This window comes from Nelumbo lutea, chromosome 1, assembly GCF_056320005.1.
Source record: "Nelumbo lutea isolate HS-2025 chromosome 1, American lotus-T2T, whole genome shotgun sequence".
NCBI classification, from domain to species: domain Eukaryota; kingdom Viridiplantae; phylum Streptophyta; class Magnoliopsida; order Proteales; family Nelumbonaceae; genus Nelumbo; species Nelumbo lutea.
This window is the reverse complement of record NC_142684.1, coordinates 36197101-36221462: the sequence shown is the minus strand read 5'-3', so window position 1 is coordinate 36221462 and position 24362 is coordinate 36197101. Positions and strand designations below refer to the sequence as shown.

At 41.1% G+C, this 24362-nt stretch overlaps 1 protein-coding gene across 1 annotated transcript; it reads right to left on the bottom strand.

Moving 5' to 3' along the window:
• Positions 1–15364: 15364 nt before the first annotated feature.
• On the bottom strand, positions 15365–18983 carry LOC148874275 (cytochrome P450 724B1-like). Its single transcript, XM_088969098.1, has 9 exons — positions 18284–18983; positions 17695–18019; positions 17329–17481; positions 16864–17106; positions 16631–16720; positions 16438–16516; positions 16122–16228; positions 15885–16006; positions 15365–15799 (listed from the first exon to the last, which is right to left on the bottom strand). Exons 1-9 carry the CDS (start codon positions 18490–18492, stop codon positions 15691–15693), a joined length of 1437 nt encoding a protein of 478 aa, XP_088825224.1. The 5' UTR covers positions 18493–18983; the 3' UTR covers positions 15365–15690.
• Positions 18984–24362: the final 5379 nt, after the last annotated feature.

Here is a 24362-nt window from a genome sequence, read left to right as displayed (position 1 = left end):
GGCCAAATCACCCTCCATCAATTGCCCCCCACTCCCCGAGCCAGGGGTCCTGACCTGGTGTGAGGAGTTCATGACATGATGGGAGGATTTGGTTCAAAGTCTAGGCTGTCCAGTCGGATAATTCGTCGGTCGGACCAGTTTGCTGCTCGGCTCAATCAAGGATAACCCGGGTTGTGTACGGTTTACACATGGATGTCACGTGATCTATAAATTCCATGGATGCCAAAAAATGTGCTAAACTGATTTCAACCTCGGGGGTCACGCAACCGATTTTCTTGAGAGCCGTTGGATCGCCTTGATCTTGACCGTTGATTCTCAGACATAGCGGCAATAAATAAGGGGCACATGAGACATTTTTCTTTGCCATAAGTTCACTAGCCTTCGCTCAGAGATCGTGCTTAAACTCTTTAGCTCGGGTTTCCCAATTCGTCATTTTCCCAATTCGGTCATTTTTCTAGGTGAGTCTTCCCTAGCCTTTCTTTTCAATTTAGTTGAATTCGTAGTTATGTCCAATCTTAGTTTCAGTAGTCTTTTAGATGAGCTCGAGGAAAGTATCTCGGCTCAGGTCAGTCCTCCCGAGGTGCAATCATCCTGGAAGACGCGAGAGACCACAAATAACCCAGCATCCACTTCTCATCGAGGTCGGGTGCCGGACAAGTTCGGTCCCTCGACGATGACTGTGGACAGACTTAGGGCTTTAATATATCAGTACAACCTCCCAGGTGAGTACACCTGTAGTCTTCCCTCAGGAAACTTCCCTTGGGAGCACAGTCACGATGAGATCGTGATTTTTGGAGAGTAGCTCGTGGCTGGTCTCCATCTTTCTTTACACCCTTTAATAGTAGAGGTCTTAAAGTTCCTTAACATAACCAAAGACTAGCTTCACCTGAACTCTATCCATAACGTAGTCGGGACCATTTCACTCTTCTATGATTATGCCCTGCCTCTCGACCTCGATACCTTTTCCTCTATGTTGTCCATCAAGAAGAATGCGTCTTGTGTTCTCCCTAAGCATAGGCGAACCTACTATCTATCCCCTCGCCTGGGCTATAAACTTTTACACGATCTACCCAATAGGATCCCGACCTGGAAGCGGGATTACTTCGTGGTCCGCAGTTCTGCGGGATCGCCCTTTCCAACCCATTGGAGGGCAGCCGTTCAGGATTCCGGTATTAGACTGGACCTGAAGACAAGGGAGATGCTCCAATCTTGGGCAGAGCTCAGCCTCAACTTCGCGGACTACATCGCAGAAGATAAGCTCGTACAGGCCGGCTCGAGTCCTAGTAGGTCGTCTTGGTTTAGAGTTGGTATCTTATTTTGATAGCTGGTATTCTATTCTTGTCGACATCGCTAATGCCAAGTTTTGTTGCAGCTCCCATGAAGCTCAGTGCGGACAAGCTTTTTGGGTGGATGAAAGGAAAGAAGAAGCGAGCTACTAAAAGAGCTCGTACTGAGTCTCCACAACCTGCCATTCCTAAGCTTGAACAACCTTCCAGTGCGCCTCTGGTGATTAACTTGATGGAGTCAGAGAAGGCCCCGCCTCGTGCGTCCGAGACATCTTTGGGACACACCCCTACGACAATTGTTGCTTCTTCAGAGAGCGAAGAAACAGTTTGGAGTTTCCTGACCCCGCAATGCAGCCTCCATAAGAGCAAAGGAGTTGTGTATGCTGAGGAAGTTTCAATCTGGGCTGAACTAACGCCTGCTCAGCTTGGGGCTCGGGCGGCTACCCACTGCATGGTGGTAAGTCTTGTTCTATTTTGATTTTTGTGTTTGTAGCTTTGCTGGTACTAATTTACACTCTTGGCAGGTGAACACCGCCGTGAACGCCTTGACTTACCAATCCGAGTAGCACTTGAAGCAGGCTCTAGCTGCTGAGAGTTCGTCCTGTGAGGCTCATGTCAGAGAAGGCGGATTTGAAGCGCCGGGTGGAGAACCTCGAGGCCAATGTCAAGGAGCGAATTAAGATTCTTCTCAAGGCCATAGAGGAAGCAAAGGTCAAGGCCGTCGAGGATTATAAGAGCTCGACAGAGTTCGAGGGAGAGCTGATCGAGGTCGGATCAGAGGGCTACAGTAAAGGCTTCAAGCTCAGTAGATGGCTGACCAAGCGCGAGTTCCTGCAGCTCGATATGAGTGCCATCACTACTTCGCGGGTCACAAAAGAGATGGCCCTTGAGGCCGCTGGAGACCCAGACTCTGAGGCGGAGAGCGATGCTGAGCTACTTGACATTGAAGAGGCCGGTGCTGATGACAAATCTGGTGCCAATGACAAGGCTGGTTCTTCCGTCAAGGCTTCAGGCGAGGGCGATGAGTACCCCAAATAGTTCTTTGTACTTCGAGATTGCAAGCTTGGTTTTTTTTTTTTTTTGTAATGAACTCTTTATAATGAAATACACTTTTTTTCTAAGTTCTGTGCAATTAACCTTTTCTGACTGTAGTGATTTTTCCCCGAATTACTAAGCTATCGAGCTAGACAACCGTAGTGGGCGGTTTCTCAATTGTCGTCACCCCGAACTATCGCCCAGTACTTAGGGGCAATTTCATGATGTACACCGAGGTGAGTGACGTAGTAGGGTATATACCCGACCTGTCTGCACATGGGCTACTTAAATAGACGTCGGTTGTCCTTGACGAGTTCACCCTATTGTATGCCGAAGCGAGCTACGCATCATAGGGCTCATACTCGAGCTGCCTATGCCTTGGGCATAAAAAGTACTTCACCTATGCGGATAAGGCGACTAGGTCTTATATGGTGCCAAGGTCTTTTGTGAGCTTCAACGCTTTTAGCCCTTAGGATGAGGGAGCGACTCATAGTCCACTCTCCTTTGGAGTTCGCCCATGTCGAGGAGGCGACTGGGTCTTATATGCCCATGTCGAGGAGGCGACTGGGACTTATATGGTGCTGAGGTCTTTTTGTTAGCTCGGCATCTTGGCCCTTAGGCCTTGGGGGGGGCGACTCACAGTCCACTCCCTAGTTCGGAAATTATAGATAGTATTTCCTTATGTTAACGATGTTCCATGCCCGAGGTACCTGTTCTCCTTCTAAGGTTTCAAGCTCGTACGTACCTACCCCGAGCACCTACTTTACTCGGTAGGGTCCATCCCAATTTGGTCCGAGCTTACAAATACCAGGCTCAATCTACTGGTAGATTGCAGTCCTAATGTATGCGGGGTCCCGTACCTCTTCAAGTAGGTCGAGGTTGGTGCGTAGCTTGCTCTCATTTGCTTCTTCGTCGTGTGCCTCCAGGCGTAGCATAGGCACCTCGATCTCGGCTGGGATCACTACCTCCGTGCCATAGGTGAGGTTGAAGGGAGTCTCACCCATGGCGGTCTTCATAGTGGTCCGATAAGCCTAAAGTACGTTGGGCAGCTCGTCAACCCACAATCCTTTAGCTCGGGCTAAGCGTGCCTTTAGTCCGTGAAGGATGGCTCTGTTCTTGACTTCCGCTTGGTCGTTGGCTTGAGGATGCGCCACTGAGGTGAAATTCTGTTGTATCCCCATGTCTTTGCACCAGTTCTGGAACTTTATGTCTTTGAACTGCTTGTCGTTGTCAAAGATAAGCACTCGAGGTAGTTCGAAACGACAAACTATATTCCTCCAAAAGAAGTTTTGTATGCTTCATGTTGTGATCGTCGCGAGAGGTTCGACCTCCACCCACTTCGTGAAGTAGTCCACTGCTATCACTAGGAATCTCCTCTATCCTGTCACTGGCGGGAATGGTCCAAATATGTCGATTCCCCACTGTGTGAAGGGCCATGGGCTGGTGAGGTACTTTAGGTCAGTAGCGGGCTGGTGGTGGATGTTGGCATGGTTTTGACATTTGTCACATCTTTTGACGAACTCAATCGCATCTGTCTTCATCGTTGGCCAGAAGTAACCCTATCGTAGCACTTTTTGGGCGAGAGCCCTGCTCCCTAGGTGTTCGCCGCACAAACCCTCATGAGTGTCACAGAGTACAAGCTCAGCTCCGGAAGGTCGTAAGCAATGCAGATAAGGGATCGTGTAGGATCTTTGGTATAGTCATCTGTCTATCATGACGTATTTGGCTGCCTAACGTTCTACCCTTTTGGCGGTAATACGATCTACAGGGAGGGTCTCGTGAAGCAGGTAGCTCGCGAATGGATCAATCCAACTCGGGTTTGCTTATGCAACAGGAGCGACCTCCTCTGCCCCCTCGAGAATGCTAGGCCGAGGTAAGTTCTCTATGTACACGATTCTCATGGTGTTGTCGCTTGTGTTGGCTAATTGGGATAGGGCATCAGCCTCAGCGTTCTCAGACCTTGGGATTTGCTTGATGAAGTAGGACTAGAAATCACGCAGAGCTTCTCTGACTTTGGCTAGGTAGGCGACCATGTCCGGTTCGCGGGCTTCATAATCTTCGGTGACCTGGTTGACCACGAGCTAGGAATCGCTGTAGATAATGAGGTGTTTACCTCGTACTTCGTTTGCTAAGGCATGCCCACCTATCAATGCTTCGTACTCTATGTCATTGTTGGACGCAGTGAACTCGAACCGAAGCACATACTCTAGTTTCACCCCGCTTGGCCCGTACAGAATGATTCCAACACCGCTACCTTGCTGATTTGATGAGTCGTCCACATGGAGGATCCAGGGCTCCTCATCCCAGGTCGGGTTCATTCCAACAAAGAGAGGTGCGGCACTAGTTGAAGCTTCTTCTCTATGCTTAGGCTCGATCAACTCAGGGACAACAAAGCTGAAGGTACATTCTGCGACAAAGTCGGCTAAGGCTTGGGCCTTGATAGCAGTTCGGGGCTTGTACTTGATGTCATACTCGCTAAGTTCAATGGCCCACTTTGTCAATCTATCGGAAACCTCAGGCTTGAGCAAGACTTGCCTCAGAGGTTTGTTGGTGAGGACGACAGTGGTATGAGCCTGGAAGTATGGCCGAAGCTTCCGAGCTGCAATGACTAGCGTGTACGCCAACTTTTTCAATTTCTGGATATCTCGTTTTTGCGTCCTACAAAACTTTGCTAACATAGTAGATGGGTCGTTGAACCCAATCTACTTCTTTTATTAGTACTGAGCTGACTACCTTGTCACTCGCGGAGAGGTACGGCTTCAAAATATCTCCCTCCTCGGGTCGGGTCAAAACTAGGATGCTGGCAAGGTATCTTTTGAGCTCATTGAAAGCTAGTCGGTACTCTTCGGTCCATTCAAAGTCTTTGCTTCTTTTGATTGCCTTGAAGAAAGGCAGGCAGCGATCTGCCGATTTAGACATGAAACGGCTCAGAGTGGCTATACGACCGCTCAACCTCTGAACCTCTTTCAATTTACGAGGCAGTCTCATGTCTAGGATTGCCTTAATCTTCTCAGGGTTGGCCTCGATACCACCGAAGACGCATTTATTGGGATTTAATTTCATATTGTACTTGCAAAAAATTTGAAAAACACAATATAAGTCTTTTATTAAATCATTTGAAAATTGAGTTTTGACGACCATGTTATCTACATAACACTCTACTTTTTTGCCAATCAACGGCTTAAACAATCGGTTTACAAGTCTTTGGAATGTTGCCCCAGCATTTTTCAGTCTGAAGGGCATGACCTTGTAACAGTACAGGCCGAGCTCGGTTATAAAGGCCATTTTTTCCTCATCGGTAGGGTCCATCCTGATCTAGTTGTAGCCCGAATAAGCATCTAGGAAACTTAGCAGCTCGTGCCCTGAAGTCGCATCCACTAAACGGTCAATTTTTGGAAGTGGAAAGCAGTCATTTGGGCAAGCTCGATTCAGGTCGGTATAGTCGACGCACATGCACCACTTACCATTGGCCTTTTTTACCAGAATGGGGTTAGCCACCCAGCTCGGGTAATGGACCTCCCTGATGAAATCGGCTGCAAGGAGTTTCCCGACCTCTTCGTCAACTATTCTCCAGTGCTCTAGGGCTAAGTTGCGTTTCTTCTGTCTAACGAGCCTAACTACAGGATCAATGTTCAACTTGTGAGTGATTATTCTAGGGTCTATGCCGGGCATCTCTGCCGTTGACCATGCGAAAACATCTAAGTTTCAAAGTAAGAAGCTTACCAACTGAGAATGTAGAGGCTCCTCAATCAAAGCACCAATTTGGAGAGTCTTGGTTGATCTTCTACTGAAATGGGTATAGAGGTCGTCTCTTCTATTAGCGAAGCTCGCTCCTCATGGTACTCCGTAGGTCACTCCAACTCGAGGTCGTCTGCTGCCTTGGCTTTCCCTTTGAGGGCAGCGACATAGCATTTGCGAGACTCGAGCTGGTCGCCTTGCGCTACCCCAACAAAGAAGTCCGTGGGGAACTTCATAGCCAAATAATAGGTGAACACCATTGCGCGTAGACTGTAGGTGATAGGCCGACCTATTATGACATTGTACGGGGAGGGAGTTGCGACCACTAAGAAAGTGTGGTTGAATCTCACTATGTTAGGCCAGGTACTGACCTTCACAGGTACTGTAACTCTTCCCAGGGGCCTAACTTCTTCCTCTCTGCTAAAACCTACCAAGGGAGTGTTCACAGGCTTGATGTCACTTTCCTGGATCTGCAGCTTGTCGAATGCGTCCTTGAAGAGTATGTCCACAAAGCTGTTGGAGTCGACCAGGACATGCTTCACCTCAAAATCATTAGTTCTAATCTTTATGATGAGTGCGTCATCGTGGGGAAACTGGACTCCGCGTGCATCATCCTCGGTGAAGAAAATAGGCTCTTCTAACCTCGATCGCTTCAAAAGGTTTTGTTCTTCTGTTTCTATCTCATGAGCTGATGCTTTTGTTGCAGCTGAACTGGCCTCTCTTTGGGCAGTTGTCTCTATGGCTGCTCATTTTGCCTATTGCTGGATTCGGGAGCATCTCTACCTTGCTTCCCCTACCAACTTGTTTGATTTTTATTATCATTTAATACAAAGTTTTTCAGATATCCGCAATGGATGAGTTCTTCTATCTCATCACGGAGGTTCTTACAATTTTCGGTGCTAAGACCATGATCTCTGTGAAAGTGGCAATATACATGTTTGTTCCTTGTGTTTGGATCTCCTCTCATCTGAGGTGGCCACTTCACGTAAGAAGCATCCTTGATCGCCATGAGGATTTCTGCTCGCTTTGCGTTCAAGGGAGTGTAATTTGTTCTTTCAGCTTGAGGAGCTCAGAAAGGCTGATTCAGTTTTCCTCCTCAAACTGGCTCGTCCTTCTTTCTCTTGTTGTCCTCTTTGGTTGAGGTCTCACCTTCTCTTTTCCTCTTCTCTAGTGGATTCTCACTCTTCTAGTTCATTTCTTCCTCTTGAAGAAGATGAGAGATCCATCGTATGGACGCCCAAACTTTGCGGAATAAAGGGGGTGAATTTCAAAAATTTTTCTCTCCCTTCAACTAGGAATCGCATTCCCTATTTAGAAAATCATATTTTCAATGATCAATCTTGAACCATAAACTAAACCATATCTGAACCAAAAGGAGTACGAGAAGATTATACCTGATACGGAAAAATAATATCTCCCAACGAAGGTGTTCATGCCCAAGGAAGGATCCAAAGACTGCTCCCACTGAAGATGGCGTAGTGTAGGATGGAGCAGAATCAGCAGTGTTCTTCTCCAAGAACTCTATCCTTCGCAAGAAATAGCAGGATGGCACATGAGCATAGCTTCCTATCAATTCTTTCTCAAAGAATTGATGTCAAGATCAAATCTTGCTTTCTCTCACAGAGTTGGAGATCAAACTGGATGTCTGGCGGCTGCAGGAAGGAGGCGGCAAGAAAGATTTTCGCAAGGATTGTAGAAATCTTTCTTCTGTGATTTCAACTCTAAAGAGAATGTGAAAGATCATCAATCTCTAAAGGTTGTCGCCCCCTGCTCCTTTTATAAGCTTAAAGGGATCAGCTCCTAATCCCATTAGGAGTTGCTGATTCAAATCATATTTTGATCAATAGTCTCTTTAAGTGATAAGGGAGAACCCTTATCTTATCTGCAGATTAGATCAGCCTTCTCCTAATCACATTAGGAGGCTTCCAGATCTAAATCTTATTTAGATCTTAGACTCTCTAAGTGGATAGGGTCAAAGCCCAATCCTATCAGCTGATCCAATCCCAGAATTCGCCCATATTTAACTTATTAAATTAGTCCAGTTCGAAATGGGCTTTAGAACCATTAAGCTCATGTGCTCACTTAGCCTTCCTAACTGCTACCCAGTTGGGCTTCCTTGTATGGCGTGGGACCCAAGCATTGATCTACACATCAGCCATATGGATTTGGCCCAGCCTTTGTTATAAGGCCTGGCTGAATACACTGCTATGGACAGTGCACCCCCTGAAACCCATCAAATGGGCTCTATGGGCCCAACACTTACCCTAAGTGGTCCCTGGGCCAAACCACCTTGTAACATCCAGGGACTGTGGGCAGATGCAAGATTAGCCCATCAAGTATTACCCTCAATGGTCTTACACTTAACCTCTCAGCCCATAATCATCAAACACTGCCCGACAAGAGAGGACCTCTCCCTCGGCTGCAAGAAACAGTGTTGCACTCTCTGCTTAAACCTTTTGCAAATATTTTAGAAACCATAATATATATATATATATACTTTTATATTTTATATAAAATATATTTTGCAAAAACAAATCTCAACGATTGAAATCGGCTGCCGACAGTCTTAGTTTCCATCAGTGAGAGTGCATCTCTAATCATTACCTTTGTCCGACAAAGGGGTTGATCTTGTCACTATAATCACCCACTCAGATGAATTATCAGACTGTCCCAACATACCTAGGTTTTGACCCCCGCTAAGGATCTCACTGATTGGTACATCAAAGACAACCCAATCTGACACCTAGTGCAGTATCATAATCGAGTCTAGGGGTCGGGTGTAACTTTCCAGTTTTGCCCATTAATCTCCAAGGTCCAGGGCAATACTGGAAATCTAGTCCAGTTCAAATATTCAATTAATCCTACACTGTATGTGTCTAGGATCTCACCTTGGCAGCTGAGACAGGCCACCCCAACCAACTTGGTGGCACAACAGTGTCAGCCTTATTAGGATAGGTCTCCCTAGACCGACCCACTAGCTGTGAACATTCTAAACTAACACGAGTCTCATTAAGTGTCCAGTTTAAGGGTATTACACAGAAACATACCAAGGGAACATGAATCAAATATGCACTTTTATTCATTTACAATAAACTCATAAAGTACATCATTCTGATTGAAGTTAAGGGCATACAAAACTGTCCAACACCTCTGTTCTGATGAACTGGTCGGCGAGCTTGAGGAACTTAGTAACGTCTTTGGGTTTGTTGGCGACCACATGCCACTTGAATTCCTTGTGGGTGATTCCTCTCTTTACAGTTGTAAGTCTTACAGCAGGATCTAGATTGAGAGTTTGCAAACATGCATCGTTGAATCTCTTGATGTAGCTCCGGATAGATTCTCCCTCCCTCTGGACTATTCCGAGTAGGCTTTCCTGTGACCTCAGGCACCTCTCACTAGTGATGAAGTGCAAGGTGAAAATCTGCACGAACTACGCCCAACTCTTGATTGTCCCGGGCGCAAGGTTTCTATACCATGTAAGAGCTACCCCCATAAAAGTTGTGGAGAAAGCAACGCACATGCAGGATTCATCTACTCTGGCCAGGTACATTTGAGATTGAAATGAATCTACATGGTCGTTTGGATCGAACGATTTGTCATACTTGTCTAAGGGAGGTACCTTGAAATCCTTTTCCACTGGGGTGGCTAAGAGTTCAGGAGATAGAGGAGATGACACAAAAAGGAGCATAGTGGTCTTCACGGTCCCTGAGCTTGCCTCTTCTTTTCCTTTATGCAGTTCAGGGAAGTTCTGGACTGTTGCTTAGCGATCTCTGTAGCGTCGCCTTTGCTGCTTCTTTATCGGCTCCGCATTAGTGCTACTAGCATCAGTGTTGTCAGGCACTGTTCCAATTGGCAGTTGCTCAGACTGCTAGCGGCGGCTGCTATGGATTGAAGGGCCTTGTCTAGAGTCTGCGGCCAGAGCCCCAAACCGGTTTTCCGCGAGTGGAACTTCGAACTGTGAAGGCCGAGGTAAAGTGGGCCTGGTGGGCTGGGTGTCTCCCGACCTATTTACTTGCTACGAGGTGGGAGGAGTAATCTGTCTCTCCCTCAAGCCGCGGGATGAGACTTGACTTCCCAGAAGGTTATGGATTTGGGAGGTCTCTCCCTGGAGAGGGGGGCGTTCACTCTTGCGGCGAGGCTTGGTTTGCTGCGTGGCTGGATGCCGAGGTGGAACCGGTTGTTGATTCTGCAGCAGTGGAAGGAACTGTTGCTGGTACTGCTACTGATAAACATGGTGGAGGACCTGCTACCAGTACAACTGAAGCCTGCTATATTTGGGCCTGCATGCAGTGAACCAGGTCGTTGAGTTGATTCTATCCTACCACCGGGGGAATAATAGAGGGCTCTACGAAGGTCGTACCCACTGTAGGAGGGAGTGGCACGTTCACCGATGCAATGACTTGAGGCACATTCAGTGTGGGGACCTCTACAGAGAGGGGTACGATGAATTGTCCAATGCACACGGTTGGGACATGGAGTTGGCTCCCGGAGACATTCATGTCAGTGCTGCGTCCGGCGTTACTGGAAGATGCCATGGAAGCTGGATATGAGATGTTTTGTGGAAAAGGGATTTTTGAAGCGGTTCTCACAGGCATCGCCAATTGATGCGATGCAATCTGGCTACTCCTAGCTGGAGGTGACTTGGCTCCCAGTAAACGACGGACTTGAAGAATCTGCATAGAAAGAATCAGAGAACCCGGGGGTGCTTACCTGGTGAGGTCGCTTCGATGCTTAAGTCAGTATGTGCGAGCTTAAAGTGATTAGAAAGCAAGAGATCTAGTAAGCAGTAATTGCGTGCGTACCTTGGGCCCCTGGAGGGAGGCCTTTATATAATGGAGTCCTCGCAGGCTTCGCATTGTAGTTCCGAGATCATTGCCATGATAGAATATGTTTCCGCATTAACTGGAGATAACATTATCAGTTGATAAGGTTAATCACTTCCGCCCGAATTAGACAGGGAGATAATGCTTAGTTGTTACGAGGCGTGATCCTGCAAAATTCGAGAACCATTGGAGTGACTTTCGGGGTTATATTGATGGCAGATCGGTATACTCGAGCTGGTTTCTACCTCGAATTGATGTACTGGTGTCGTGACCTGGTACCAAGGTGCCCTTAGCTCAGGATGATTTCAGTTGGAAGAACCCTTAGTTCGGGGTAGTGGAGTATCACTTTGTAGCGAGCTGGCTATGCCGAGTTGTCACCAATGTCGAGTCATGTCCACGTGTCCCCTTATTATGAGGTCGGGCCAAATCACCCTCCATCAGAACTGATCAGTTTGGTTTTGGTTCGGTATTTTTGAAAAACAAGGACCGGTTCAGTTTTCAGTTAACCTACAAAAAAACTGGCGGTTAACCGAACCGACTAGTATATATATTTATATGTATATTATATATACATTTTTAATATATGTCACATATTTTCTATATATTATATATAAATATTAATTCATTATATATATATATATAAATATATACATATATTATATTTATAAATATATTATATATCATTTATTATTTATAATATAATATTATACATATATTTAGATAATATATATTATAAATATAAAAAAACTAAAATACCAAAAAACCGAATCAGTCAAAAACTAAAACCGACAGACCAGTTAATTGGTGGTACTAGTTCAATTTCGGTTTGGGGAAATGGAAAAACCGATAGTACCAATTCGGTTTACAAAAGTTGCCCATGGTTTGATTAACCAAACCGTGGACACCCCTAACGTCGGCTAAATTAATCAATGTATAACCAATGAAGTAAGCCTTAAGATTGAGAGTAGCTCCCAAGTGATTCCTAGCAATACATGCAATGGAGCACCAACTGTCCTATCTATGGAAAGCATCAAAATTGACTTTAATCATCTTAGGGTTGGGGGGAGACCATACAATTGTCTTCCATTATTTAGAACAATCCTTGACTTCAGCAAGAGTATAATTCTTGATCTCAATCAAATAGTTCAAAGCTCTATTGATAATAATTTGAGGGTGAGAGGCCTTATTGCTAAACCATTTCTCATTTCTATTTTTGGAGATAAACCAAAGAATAATTGCAAGTTTCTCTCTAAACAACTTATCATTATTTCCACCTTGATCTTTAGCAATTATGGTCCACCATAAATTAAGTATATGTTTGATATTACTTCTGTTTATTAAATAAATGTTTGTACTTGATTTATCTTCAAAACCAAGAAAAAGTGGTTGATAAACGTTTTTCTAGTATTTGTTGACAGTTAGACGCCACTAGGCACCATTAGGCGCCACATAAGCGGAATAGAAAATAAATACCTTTGTATTGATGGATAAAAATAGGCATACGAAGTAGCATGATGGGACAAATACCGACATGATGATGACATGAAACCATTTGTCAAATAAACAAAAGTTATACCAAACACTGCCTAAATAAAGTATCACTCTCAATAGGCAATAGAAGCATGGTTTTAACAATCATCCATATTTGCTTAAATAAGTTGCATTTAATGAATAGATGATCAATATTTTCATCCTCACCACAAAATCTACAATTAGGGTTAATAACTTAATATTAAGACCTCTCACAATAAGCTTATCCTTTGTGAGTAGTTTGCCACTAAAAAGAAAGAAGAAAAAACCTTTAATCTTTGGACGGACTTTCAATTTTCAAATACTTTTCAGACTTCCATACAAATTTCCAGAGCCTCCGTTAATTCGACACTCCTCATTATAGGTTGAAATAATAGAGAACTTCCTATCCGAAGACAACTTCCAAATTGTTTCATTCTTGATATTATTCAAGGGAATTATTATAGGTTTAATATGATGCCATACAAGATCAGGCACCAAAGATCGAATAAGGACTTCCTTCCAAACATTTCTATCATGATCAATCACACTGCTAACTAACATTTTTAAATTTGAGATACTTTTAGGGTTTAACATCATCCAAAATAGGGGAATATCCTGCCCACATGTCTTAACAGAAATTGACCAAATTTCCATTACCAATCTTCCAACCCATTCCTACTCTGATAAGTTCCTTTGATGCAAGAATACCTCTTCATGACCAAAAGATACCCTTTTTTGTCTCGACATCCCAAAATTTACATTTAGGTAAGTATTTGCAACTCACCACTTTCATCCCAAAGGTTTCATTTGTTGATACTAATTTTCCATCCCAACTTGACAAACCCCCCCCCATTGACTTTGAGTGTACAAACCTTCATCCAATTCACCGGATGAATGGGACAAGGCTTAAAATATCACATTGTATCAGGTCTTATCGTTCCGATAAGAAAGCGATACACGAAACGTGTAAAAATCATGTGTTCTATTTTTTTTTTTCGTATGTATTGGCCAATATGGGCCCATATCGAGCTGTTTTGGATCTATACAAATCGATGCAAGCCTGAAACAGGCCAATATAAACCGAAATGTTTCAATACCCCTTATTCTATTAAATTCATTAATTTATATTTAACACTGCATCTCTCTCATTAATGTCCTTTATTACTCCTGTATTTAAGTCTAACCTCTTCATTAATTAGTTAATTACTCCTATATTTAAGGAAAATTTAAATTTAAGTTTGAATTTTAGTGCCTAATTACAATTCTCTCATTAATTCTGTTAATTAATGATTCTCTCTCATTAATTACGTTTTGTTAGTATAAAAAAAATACAAATATTAACAATAGCAAGACTTAAAACTTAGTCACTAAATTTTAATGCCTATGATTTTGCTACCAAACCACTCCAATTAGTTTGTTGTAATTATATGCATTTTTAGTTTTAAGTCAATTTTCTCTTTTCTTATTGGTACTTATTAATAAATGCTGAAATCAATTATTAAAATTTATATACTAATAAAAATTAAGATAATTATTTTGGTTATTTGAAAATTGATGTATATACATTCACATTTTAGTTCTTTTTTTGTTTTTTTTTCACATTTCAGTTATTCTATCATTTTTCAACGGTTACTAATTATATCTCAATATGTCACATTTTATATAAGCATTAAATTATGGTTTTTTACATTTAAATGACTTATTTACAATCATATAAAACTTGTAAGTATTGTTAATAATATATATCTTTGATGATTTATTTGAATTTCCTAACATATTTATGCATATCTTGATTTTTCATCTATATTCATGCGTATCCAAAATATATCCCAATACGTCTATTAAAATTGTCTTTCCGATACACCTTTGAATATGAGCAAATAAAATCATGGTTTTTAAAACCGGATTGGACTGAAAAAACTGGGAACCAGTGATCGGTTATGTTTTTCCCCAAAACCGGATTTTTACAAAAAACCATTGATTTGGTCAGCAAATTGCTGACCCGAGTGGTTGAACCATTTAAACCATTCAACAGTTTTAACCATTTTTAATTTTTTTTTTGTCAAAACCGAACGATCGAACCATTTGACCCGGTAACTGGACCTCTCTGACCGGATCGGTTTTAAAAACCTTGAATAAAATCCGTTTGCGCTTTCATGACATTAGTCGGAGTGTGGGACGGATTCTGATTGTGTTTGTGCCCCATCTATAATCGTAGTCCATGTCAAGGTTGTTGTTGTCCTTTCACATCAGGATTGTAAATGGTAATTACTCGCAAGGACAAAAATAGGAAACATGCAAACTCAACGGCGAGAGAAGTATCAGTGAGCTATCCATGGTCTGATGTAGTGATGTGGCCAAACAGTTGACCGCGTGGCAACATCTTATTGGTCAGGAGGGCGAAGCGAAAGACCCTTCGCCGACGCCGTTGGAACATGAGCTGCGCGTGGCTTGGTTTCGATATCCACGGACTACGGTTGGAACTTGGAAGGATGGACTGTTCGTCAAGTGGATTGGCACATCTTGTTAGCCACGTGGTTTTACACTTAACAACATTTTCGTTAAAATACCTGTAAATTTTGGATGATTTAAAAGATCTCATGGTGGGCCCAGCATCCCAAAATTTTGAGGTGACTTGATCAAAATCGTGGCCTTCATCGCATCTCAATGGTTTATGATCTTGCAGGAGGCGTACAATTAGCCACGTCAGACTCAGACCACGATTGGATTAGTGGATTACCGGCGGTTGAACAGATCTTTTCACCTTGGCGGAATGGCGTCAAAATCATAGGTCAGAGAAAATTTATGCTGTTTCTCGAGCCACGCACAGAAGGGCACAGCCGGGGAGTGTTGAGTTTTTTCGGGATTTTACATCAGCAGGTCAACGTACTCGTAATCGAGACATACGAACTCGTCACACAGTCAGCAAACAACAACTCAAGAGGCACGTGGCATATAGATGAAATCTGCTTTTATATAAGAAAAAGAAATTTATTTCTATACCTATTTTATATTTATATATATTATAATAAGCATTTTGATTACATATCTCGAGCCATGACAGACAGTAGACGGACAGTCGACACGAGACGAGAGTGGTCTTGTCTTTCTCTTTCATCTTGGTGAAATACACAATGCCACCACCTATCTATGATCCCTATTTCTACTTACTAAAGAAGAGGTAAAGACATGCTACAACCCACAAGGTCAGGGAGTTTTGTGTGTCAGGTCTCAATTTTCAAGCCCAACCCCCCAACCAGTCAACCACACTCGGACACTCTTATTACATGAGAAGACTAGTTAACCTGACGATTCGATAAAATTGGGTCCACTCTTAGTTGCAACCCACTTTGAAACTCAACGTATGGATACGCCATTGGTTGGTCATCGCCTTCGGTCCTCCATCTATAAGTAGCCAAAAATACACGACAGCTATCATTCTGAGCTGAAGCTTCTCTATCTAAATCACTGAAGATAATAACTTAATTACCTGTAAGTGAGTACGAGGTGATGGAGGAAAAATGCAGTTTCTACTTTAGCAAGCTCAGATCCTGGGCAGAATCTTGGCCCTCCGCCAAAGGGCATAAATTTCTTGCATGTTTGGCCAGCGTTCTATGAGAGAGAGAGAGAGAGAGAGAGAGAGGGAGATTGTAAAATCTTTGAATGAATCAAAATAATGTGGAAGGAGAAAAAGAAAAGTTGCAGTATTGCAGAGAAGAGTTAATACCTCCCATCTCCAAGGATCGAATTGAAGGGCACTTCCGTGAAGAGATGGGTCTAAATGTACTGCACTGAAGATTGGTAGGACCTTCCAACCGGACGGAATTACATAATCTGATGAAACTCATGAAGGAAAAACCACCAAAATTTATTTTATTTATTTGGTTTCCTTTTAATAGATAATAAGTAATACACAGAACACACAGCAAATAAAGTATATAATACCCTCAGGCATTCATGATTGTACGCAAAGTGCAAAAACTATAAAGCATAGAGAGAGCATGTGTATGTAAATATAAATCGTCCAAAGGTGGAGAAAAAACCTTTAAATCTGACATCCTTGAGAGCCTTTCGGTGGACAAATTTGACAATGTTCCCGCATCTGAGAGCCTCATTAATAACCTGCAATAATTATAAAAGAAAAAGGAAACACAGAAATACGAAGTATACCCATCATTGGAAATAGACCAGTGAAAGTAGGAATGGAATTAGAAAAAGCAAGAAGGATTCATTTACATTCTGGGTAAATTCCATCTTCTTATAATCTTCCCAGTTCAAATACTCGTCTCCATGCTTCTTGATGCTTCTGATGTTTTGTTGCTCTAGCTGCATTGCAATGATATATTCAACACAAGTTTTTATTTATTTATGGTTTAATTTATTAGACGAGTCAAACTTGAATACTATGGTGTCCTTATCCGTGATGGAATATTTCTCAGTACAAGATGATAAGATGGAAAGGATGTTACCTTTAATTGTTCCAGTGCAGCTGGTGAATGAGCTAGAAACTGCACTGCCATGGCCATCAAAAGAGAAGTAGTTTCGTAGCCACCCAGCAGAGAATCCAGAACAAAGCTCACTTTCTCATCCTCTGATAAGTTATTCACCGATAAGAGTATCTCAAGGAAATCACCATTTTTGTTGGAGTTACCACCGTTTCTTCTTCTTTCTTCAACGATTGCTTTGATAGTGGAGGATATTCTAGTTCTAGCCTGTAAAGGGAGACCAAAAGTTGGTCACAACTTCCCTTTTGTCAAAAAAGAAAGGCTGAAAAAGCGTACTGGTGGCAAAAATTAACACCCCAAAATTGCTATAATGCAAAGCAGCATTATGCCAAGATCTGGAACTGGAAATGAAGGCTGATCATGAAATAAAAATATAAGGAAAAAAGAAAAAGAAACAAAAGACGGAGGAGGTTAATTGGGTTTAATTACCTGAACAGCTCTTGCATATGGCGTTCCAGGGATGAAGAGCGGAAAAGAGATGAGTCCTCTCATGAAAGCAAGGAAATCTCCCAGGATTTCTGCTGTTCGTGGCTCATCTGGTGTTAACCCAAGGACCTGCTTTACTATCACGTTAAATGTAAACTGCAGTGTACACAAAAATCACACAAGACAACGTTAGGTCTATGAATTCCCTGTCTCAATCGGTAATTTACAATCACGCATCGAAGTTAGCAGTTTTAATTAGTTATTTGTCGAGTTCACCAACTTCATATGAGATAGAATTGGTTCCGATTCTTTCTCTTTGGCTTCGTATTATATATTATATACATATATATATTCTGGAATCTGGATTACCTTTCTAGCCTCTTCGCAGAAGCTGACTACTTGTTTGCCTTTCCATGAATCTAATATATGAATGGCTGTCCTCTCTATGTCGTTGAGATACTCGGGATTCGATTTTGTTGTGCTGACCAGTGTCAGAGCTACGTTCCTCAGCCTCTTGTGTGTGTCGCCCACCACCACAAGCAAGGAAGATTTCCCAAGTACTCCATGTATGGGCTTTGGGTAGCTACATTGGAACAGCTTGTCTTCATTTTGAAGAATGAAGTAGTTCAGCTCCTGATCACATGACACCACTGTAGGAGAGAAGAACAAATGGGATTTGAATACTTTCCCATACCTGCAAATCCATAACCTTCCTCCTATTAGATTCCCATGGTGCTTTCCTCCATCATCGATTTCTTCTTTTTGAAGAACAAAATTAAAATCCCATATATTAATTACCAGAAGAACATAAAAAAAAAAAGTAGAAGCTAGGAAGAAAACACTGATCAATATGATTTTGAAATTAAATCCCTTCACCAAATTGAATTAGATGCTAGCTAGAAATATAATTCATCAGTTGCTGTTGTAGAAAACACTGAAAACTGCAGTATTTCATCACCTAGAACAGTGGTCCAGAAGAAAGGTTCCCAGAGCATTTGAAGCATGCGGCTTCAAGAAGCTAAGGGTTTCACCAAATAAAGGCCACCCAAAAGTGCCCCTTGGAGCAACACCGAGCTTCAACAACAACGGAAGGAAATGGTTGAAGACGAGACCCAAAGCCGCTCCAAGCAGACCAACTAAAACGACAAAACAAACACCTTCAACCATGGCCGATGTCTACTCTCTCTCTCTCTCTCTCTCTCTCTCTCTCTCTCCCTGGTGATCGACTCACTGGTGTGTGTTGTCTGTCGTCTCTCTCCCGTTGTTTTCACTTCGAAATTTTAAAAAGACCACAGCCACAACGATCGCAATTCCCACCCTCAAATTCCTATATATAGACACTAGAGAGTCTTGCGCTTGTATATATTAACACACGATGGAAAGCAAACAGGCTTTTTGCAGATAATTACAGTCGGTGAAATACACTTTATCAGAAGACCTAGGAAATGAAATCAACCTAGCTACTCTAGAATCTAGACCCCTACCATGGTTGGAGAAGAAGGAAGTAGAGAGAGAGAGAGAGCGGGATTAAAATATGAAAAATAAATAAATAAAATCAACGAAGAACCTAATTAAAATCTTGATGAGAACTGAAATCCTAGGTTGTGACTTAAAAAACCAAGCAAGCTCCCTCTTATTCAACCATTTGTCGACAGCAAATGCCCATTCCTGTTGTTCTTATTACCAAGTTTGACCTCATCCAGAAATACACAGTCGTAGCATTTTGATATGATACTATGGGGGATCTGACTTCTGAGAGTTCAGTTTCATTTGACTGAAAATTAATAAAAATTAAATGAAACAGTGACTATTTCATGCAGGAATGCGCACCCATACATACATTCAGAAATAATCAGAAATACAGATCAAAGGGTTCCTTTAAATGGAACCTAAAAGATAAGGCCATCTTCCAGCTAGCTAGCATGTAGCAAATATATATATATATATATATACCATCTCATCATAAACAGTAATCCAGATGTCACCATCCAATAGGTCCCACGTGGGGAATTTTGAAGCCAGTACAGTCCAGGATGTCAATCATTCAATTCAATCTATCATCTATGGCTAGATAATCATGAATTTCATGACGAAGCTAAGGAAATGGACAAATCGGGTGGCTGATATTGCATGGTCATGATGCATGCTAAAATATTAACATAGTTGGAGAAGATATGAATATGATATCCTAGGTGGAACACATACACATTGACTGTGTAGGGCCCCACTCTTAAGCATCTGCATGTGACCAAGCATCCTACATTCCATCGTGCATACAGACCCATTCACTTGTCTAGTTAAAGAAGACACACACTATAGTTGAGAACTTGGAGCTCAAATCAGCCCCGCTGTGTATTGAGAATATCTTTCGATGATAATATCCGAAATGATGATGATGTTATCATTGGGAGATAGATATTCTCAATACACGAGGGAGATGTACTGTAAAACATTGTGGGGTGGGCAGATTCGATCTCGAGAACTTGACAATCACGCATGCTCATGGATATATATATGCATGGCCAATTGAGTTAATATTTTATTGACCATAAATCCCTCCTTAATTACAACCTCGATTCATTTACTTCTTGAGAGGGCGCCGGGACATTTTGGTTTACCAAATTGTCCTTCCTTGTGGAGATTTATTTATTGGCATTAATTGCCACTATTGCTATTTAGTGGCAAAGTGAAAGGGCATATTTGTCATTTCATTATTGTTCATTCTCTCCTCGTCCCCCATTAAAAGCCCTTGTCAGTTATTAACACAGCCCGTCCGTGAAAAATTAAATTAGGCCTTATTTTCTTTTTTGTTTTTCGTAAAATTTTTGGATCTGCATTGGGATTTGTCGGTTAAGTTTTTACAAATATCAACTCCCATTCTCATAATCCTGTTGATTTGTTGGTATCTGATGAGGGTAACTTGGTCAACTGAGTAATTCATTTTCTATGTTTTCATAATGTATTTTATGGAAATTAATTTTTAAAGAATATTGATTATTCAAGTAATTGATACTCTCCTAAAGAATGGATAAGACCGAAAACATAAACACATTAACAAAACAGAAGAGGACTAAGATTTATTGGGATCCATTACCCCCAATAAAAAAATTATTAGATTTTATAAATAAATAAATAAAGTATTTATCCTTGAGAAATTATTAATTACTTATAGACGAGGGATGTAGTTTATCCACACCCACACAGAATCGACCTTGTTCACGTGAGGGTCCCTCTTTTAACCTGCTTTTACTTTTCCTTTTCCTTTTTCTAGACTGTCTCTTCTGGTGTGTTATTCATGGATATCTATTTGTATATATGTTATTGAACATATATGGACGTGTCGTCATATATCCGAATATCGGAATATGACACTCTGGCATCTCGCCCTTCCCTTTCTAAACTTTTTTTTTTTTTGTGGATTTGGGCCGTGGTGGTGGTAACTGCCTAGTCCGTTGCTTAACTTATAAGAAATTAGTCATCCCATTAAATTAGATCAAAGGATGGAGGACGTACCTTCTATTAATTTTACTTTAAGAAATGAATAAGAATAAAAGAAAACAAATCGAACCGGCGAAGTGAAAGCATTTCACTTCGATGAATAGGGCTGAATCAGAAGGAGAGAGGGAGGAAAAAGAAGAAGAAATGAATGTAAAAACTTTGGAGTTGGGGAGGGGAAAAGGTTGGCAGATTTCAAGCGTTACGTGTGAGATTGTAAGATGGACGCGGAGAACGAGATGTTCGCGGTCCAGGTTTGGACCTAGCGGTTGATCGTAGGGCCAAGATTTGCAGCAGAGGAAGTACAGCCTACGCTTTTAATTTGTGTACTATTAAAACATAGAGAAGTGAGTCATGTCATTTGCTTGGCTTCCCACAATATAGAACCTCTCTCTCTCTCTCTCTTTCCCCCTCTTTCTCTCTCCATTCTAATCATGCACCCTGCAAACTCGCCAAATATAGAAAACAGTACATGTGCTCCTAAATTAATTAATTTTATAGGCTTTACAAAATAATAAATAATCTCCTTTTTATTCTGTTAAAAAATGCTTTGGGGTCTTTTACTATATTGAGAGAGTCAAAATATGTTCAACAGTCACTTCATAAACCCTAAATAATAATAAGGGATAATAAGTAGACCTGCTGGCTGGCTGTGTATTTCTTCAATTTCATACACGGTTGGATTGCCGTGGAATTCAGCGAAACCCAGAATGATCGAGCCTTGCAGAGGCCGGCAAAGCGTCAACATAAACAAGGAGCATGGGTTAGTGTGGTTCGGTTTTATGATAAAATTTGGAACTTACATCGTAAACGTCAGATTTTAAGATTTTGGAATTAGAATCTATCTTGTGAAAGCCGATTCTGATTTTTGGTGGTTTTAGGGTTTATTCGTGAAATCTGTTTTTTCTTTACAAACATGTTTTTTTTTTAATTCGATTTTTAATAAATATAATATATAATTTAAAACTTATATGTATTATCTTTATTGGTTAAATTGAGTAACTTAATATATAGTTTATCATTATATGGTTCAAAATTATAATTTAAATTTAAATTTTGTAAATATATATTACCTTTTAAGTTAATTATTGTACACATTCAAATATTAAAATGAAAACAAATAATCAAATAACTCAACTCAATGGCCATGTGAGACCATTGCCTTTGTAACCATGAGTGTTTGGGGTTTATTTCAAAATAAATTTGGTTCTAGGGCAGGTTTCACCAAGACCAATTAAGGTCGATTCATTGGATTGGTTTGGGTAAAATGAACCCCTAGACCCTGGAACTAACCTAATTGGGGATCGATTCCGAGAATTTGAAACCAAACCTTACATTATAACAGATTGGATAGTATTGATTCAAGATCAGTTCCATTCGATTCTAGATAAAACCTACCCATTTGACCACCCCTAAACTTGACAACCAAAAGAAAAGCATAACATTTGTCATTACTTTGCCAAAAAGCAAAATATATTAAACTAAAGACACATGATTAGCATAGGATTTGAATTCTATATTTGTTCTCATTTTGCGGAAACCAAATGACTACCTCACAATATCGGTTTTAAATCCGATTTCTTCAATTTCACCCAACAAAAATGCACTTTAATAAATAATGGAATTTCAATATTCCAATAGCAAGTTTCTTCACCTCTGTTTAAAAAGAGTACAAATATAAATATGTATACTATAAATAGATACAAAATACAAGGTTTTGCATTCTATATATTTTGTATTTGTACTCCCTTTAAATTGAGCTTTGAAGAAAAGGTCCAAATAAACAAATCCCAAGTTACCACTGTTTTCTGTACAATCATGAGCAGAACCTAAATTTTATACTAATAAAGTGCATCTCACACCAACTTCACAATACTTGCAACTATATTAGGAAATGTCTTGGGTACTTGTATGGCATCATTCATGGAACGAGATATGCTCCTCACACATGAGCACCTCACGCACATTCACCGTGCATTGGAAACATCTCCTGTAAATAATAACTTATAAGTGTGGGAAATGTTCCCAATGCATGTGTGAGGTCGGTGTGAAGCGCCCTATGTGAGGAGCATATCCGATCCCATCATACATGGAGAGATATTTCAAATAAATGCATGGCTGCAACTTGGTGTGAAATTCGCTCTATAAGAAACAAATTTAAATTCCAATCAGCAGGAGATAGACATTACATTGCTATGGGAGTACCTTCACACACAAACACATGGCAACATTGATGGAAGCTTTCTCAACCCTCCTTTTATGGGAAATTTTGGACATTTTTCATAGTCCACATCAGCTGCCAATAAAACATGTGCCAACCCTCTACCAAGATCTCATGCCACACATTTTATATATGGCAGATCCTACTTTTATGATGGGTCCCAATTTCATGGTAAGATGTGAGGTGTTAGATCAAATTGGGAGAGGATTGAAACGTGTTTTATTGGCAAAAGATACCAATTCTAATGTATTTAAAAAACTTATTTTATATATATATATATAGGTCTGCTGGGAGGGCAGAGCCGGTACAATTCTAACCTTTGGCATTCTCTCAGACTTTTATTAACGTTGATAATGTTGATGGGGAGTTTTGGGTTTGAAAAACTCAACACCACATCATCCCCCTTACTTATTTGAGAATCCTCCCAACATATTCCTTTCCTCCTCTTCTGTAACTCTCTCATTGGGGGAAGGGGGTCGGGATGAAAGAAAACTGAAGTTTTTCTATGTTTCACTTATATATATGAGGTTTTGTCAATCAAGGTTTTTAAAATTAGACCCGACAGGGAATTATCGTCTGGGTCTGGTTCCTGGGTCTAACAGCCTGATCATCTGGCCCAAATGGATGGCCTGCACTGATAAAAAAAAAAAAAAAAACTTAAAAAACACAAAAAATGGTTAAAAACTGTTCCTAAGTCGAACGATTTGATGGTCTGACTGCTCGGATCAGAGGTTTACTGACCAAATCAATGGTTTTTGGCCAAAAAATAGTTTTAAGGTAAAACAGAACTAGTCTGGTGACCAATTCCCAGTTTTTCCAGTTCTATCTGGTTTTGAAAATATTGGTATCAATTGTCAACTCTCTCCAGGAATCCCGATTTGATCACCGTATGAAGGTGATTCTCCTAATTAAATGTAAGTATTCATGCATAATAATCAGGCTTAAGACATTGCCATCGACTTTCACTACATTCTACATGAAACTGATGAAGATCGGGTTTAGGCGTTCATCATCAGTTTTTCATTTTTTTTCTCCTTTTACTCTTTAATTCCTTTGAAACAATGGAGAATTCTCCAACGCTGAAGTTAAGAAAAGCAAGGCTTTTAAAAATTGAATTGGACAGTGAACCGTTCAGGGTCCGACTCGTGGGTTGAATGGTTTGATCATTTGAACCGAATGGATGATTCGTTCTGACAAAAAAATTAAAAAATGGCCAAAAATCGTTGAATAGTTTAAACGATTTGAATAGTTTGACCGCTTGAATCAACGGTGTATTGACCAAAATGATGATTCTAGAGTAAAACAGAATCAGTCAAGTTCT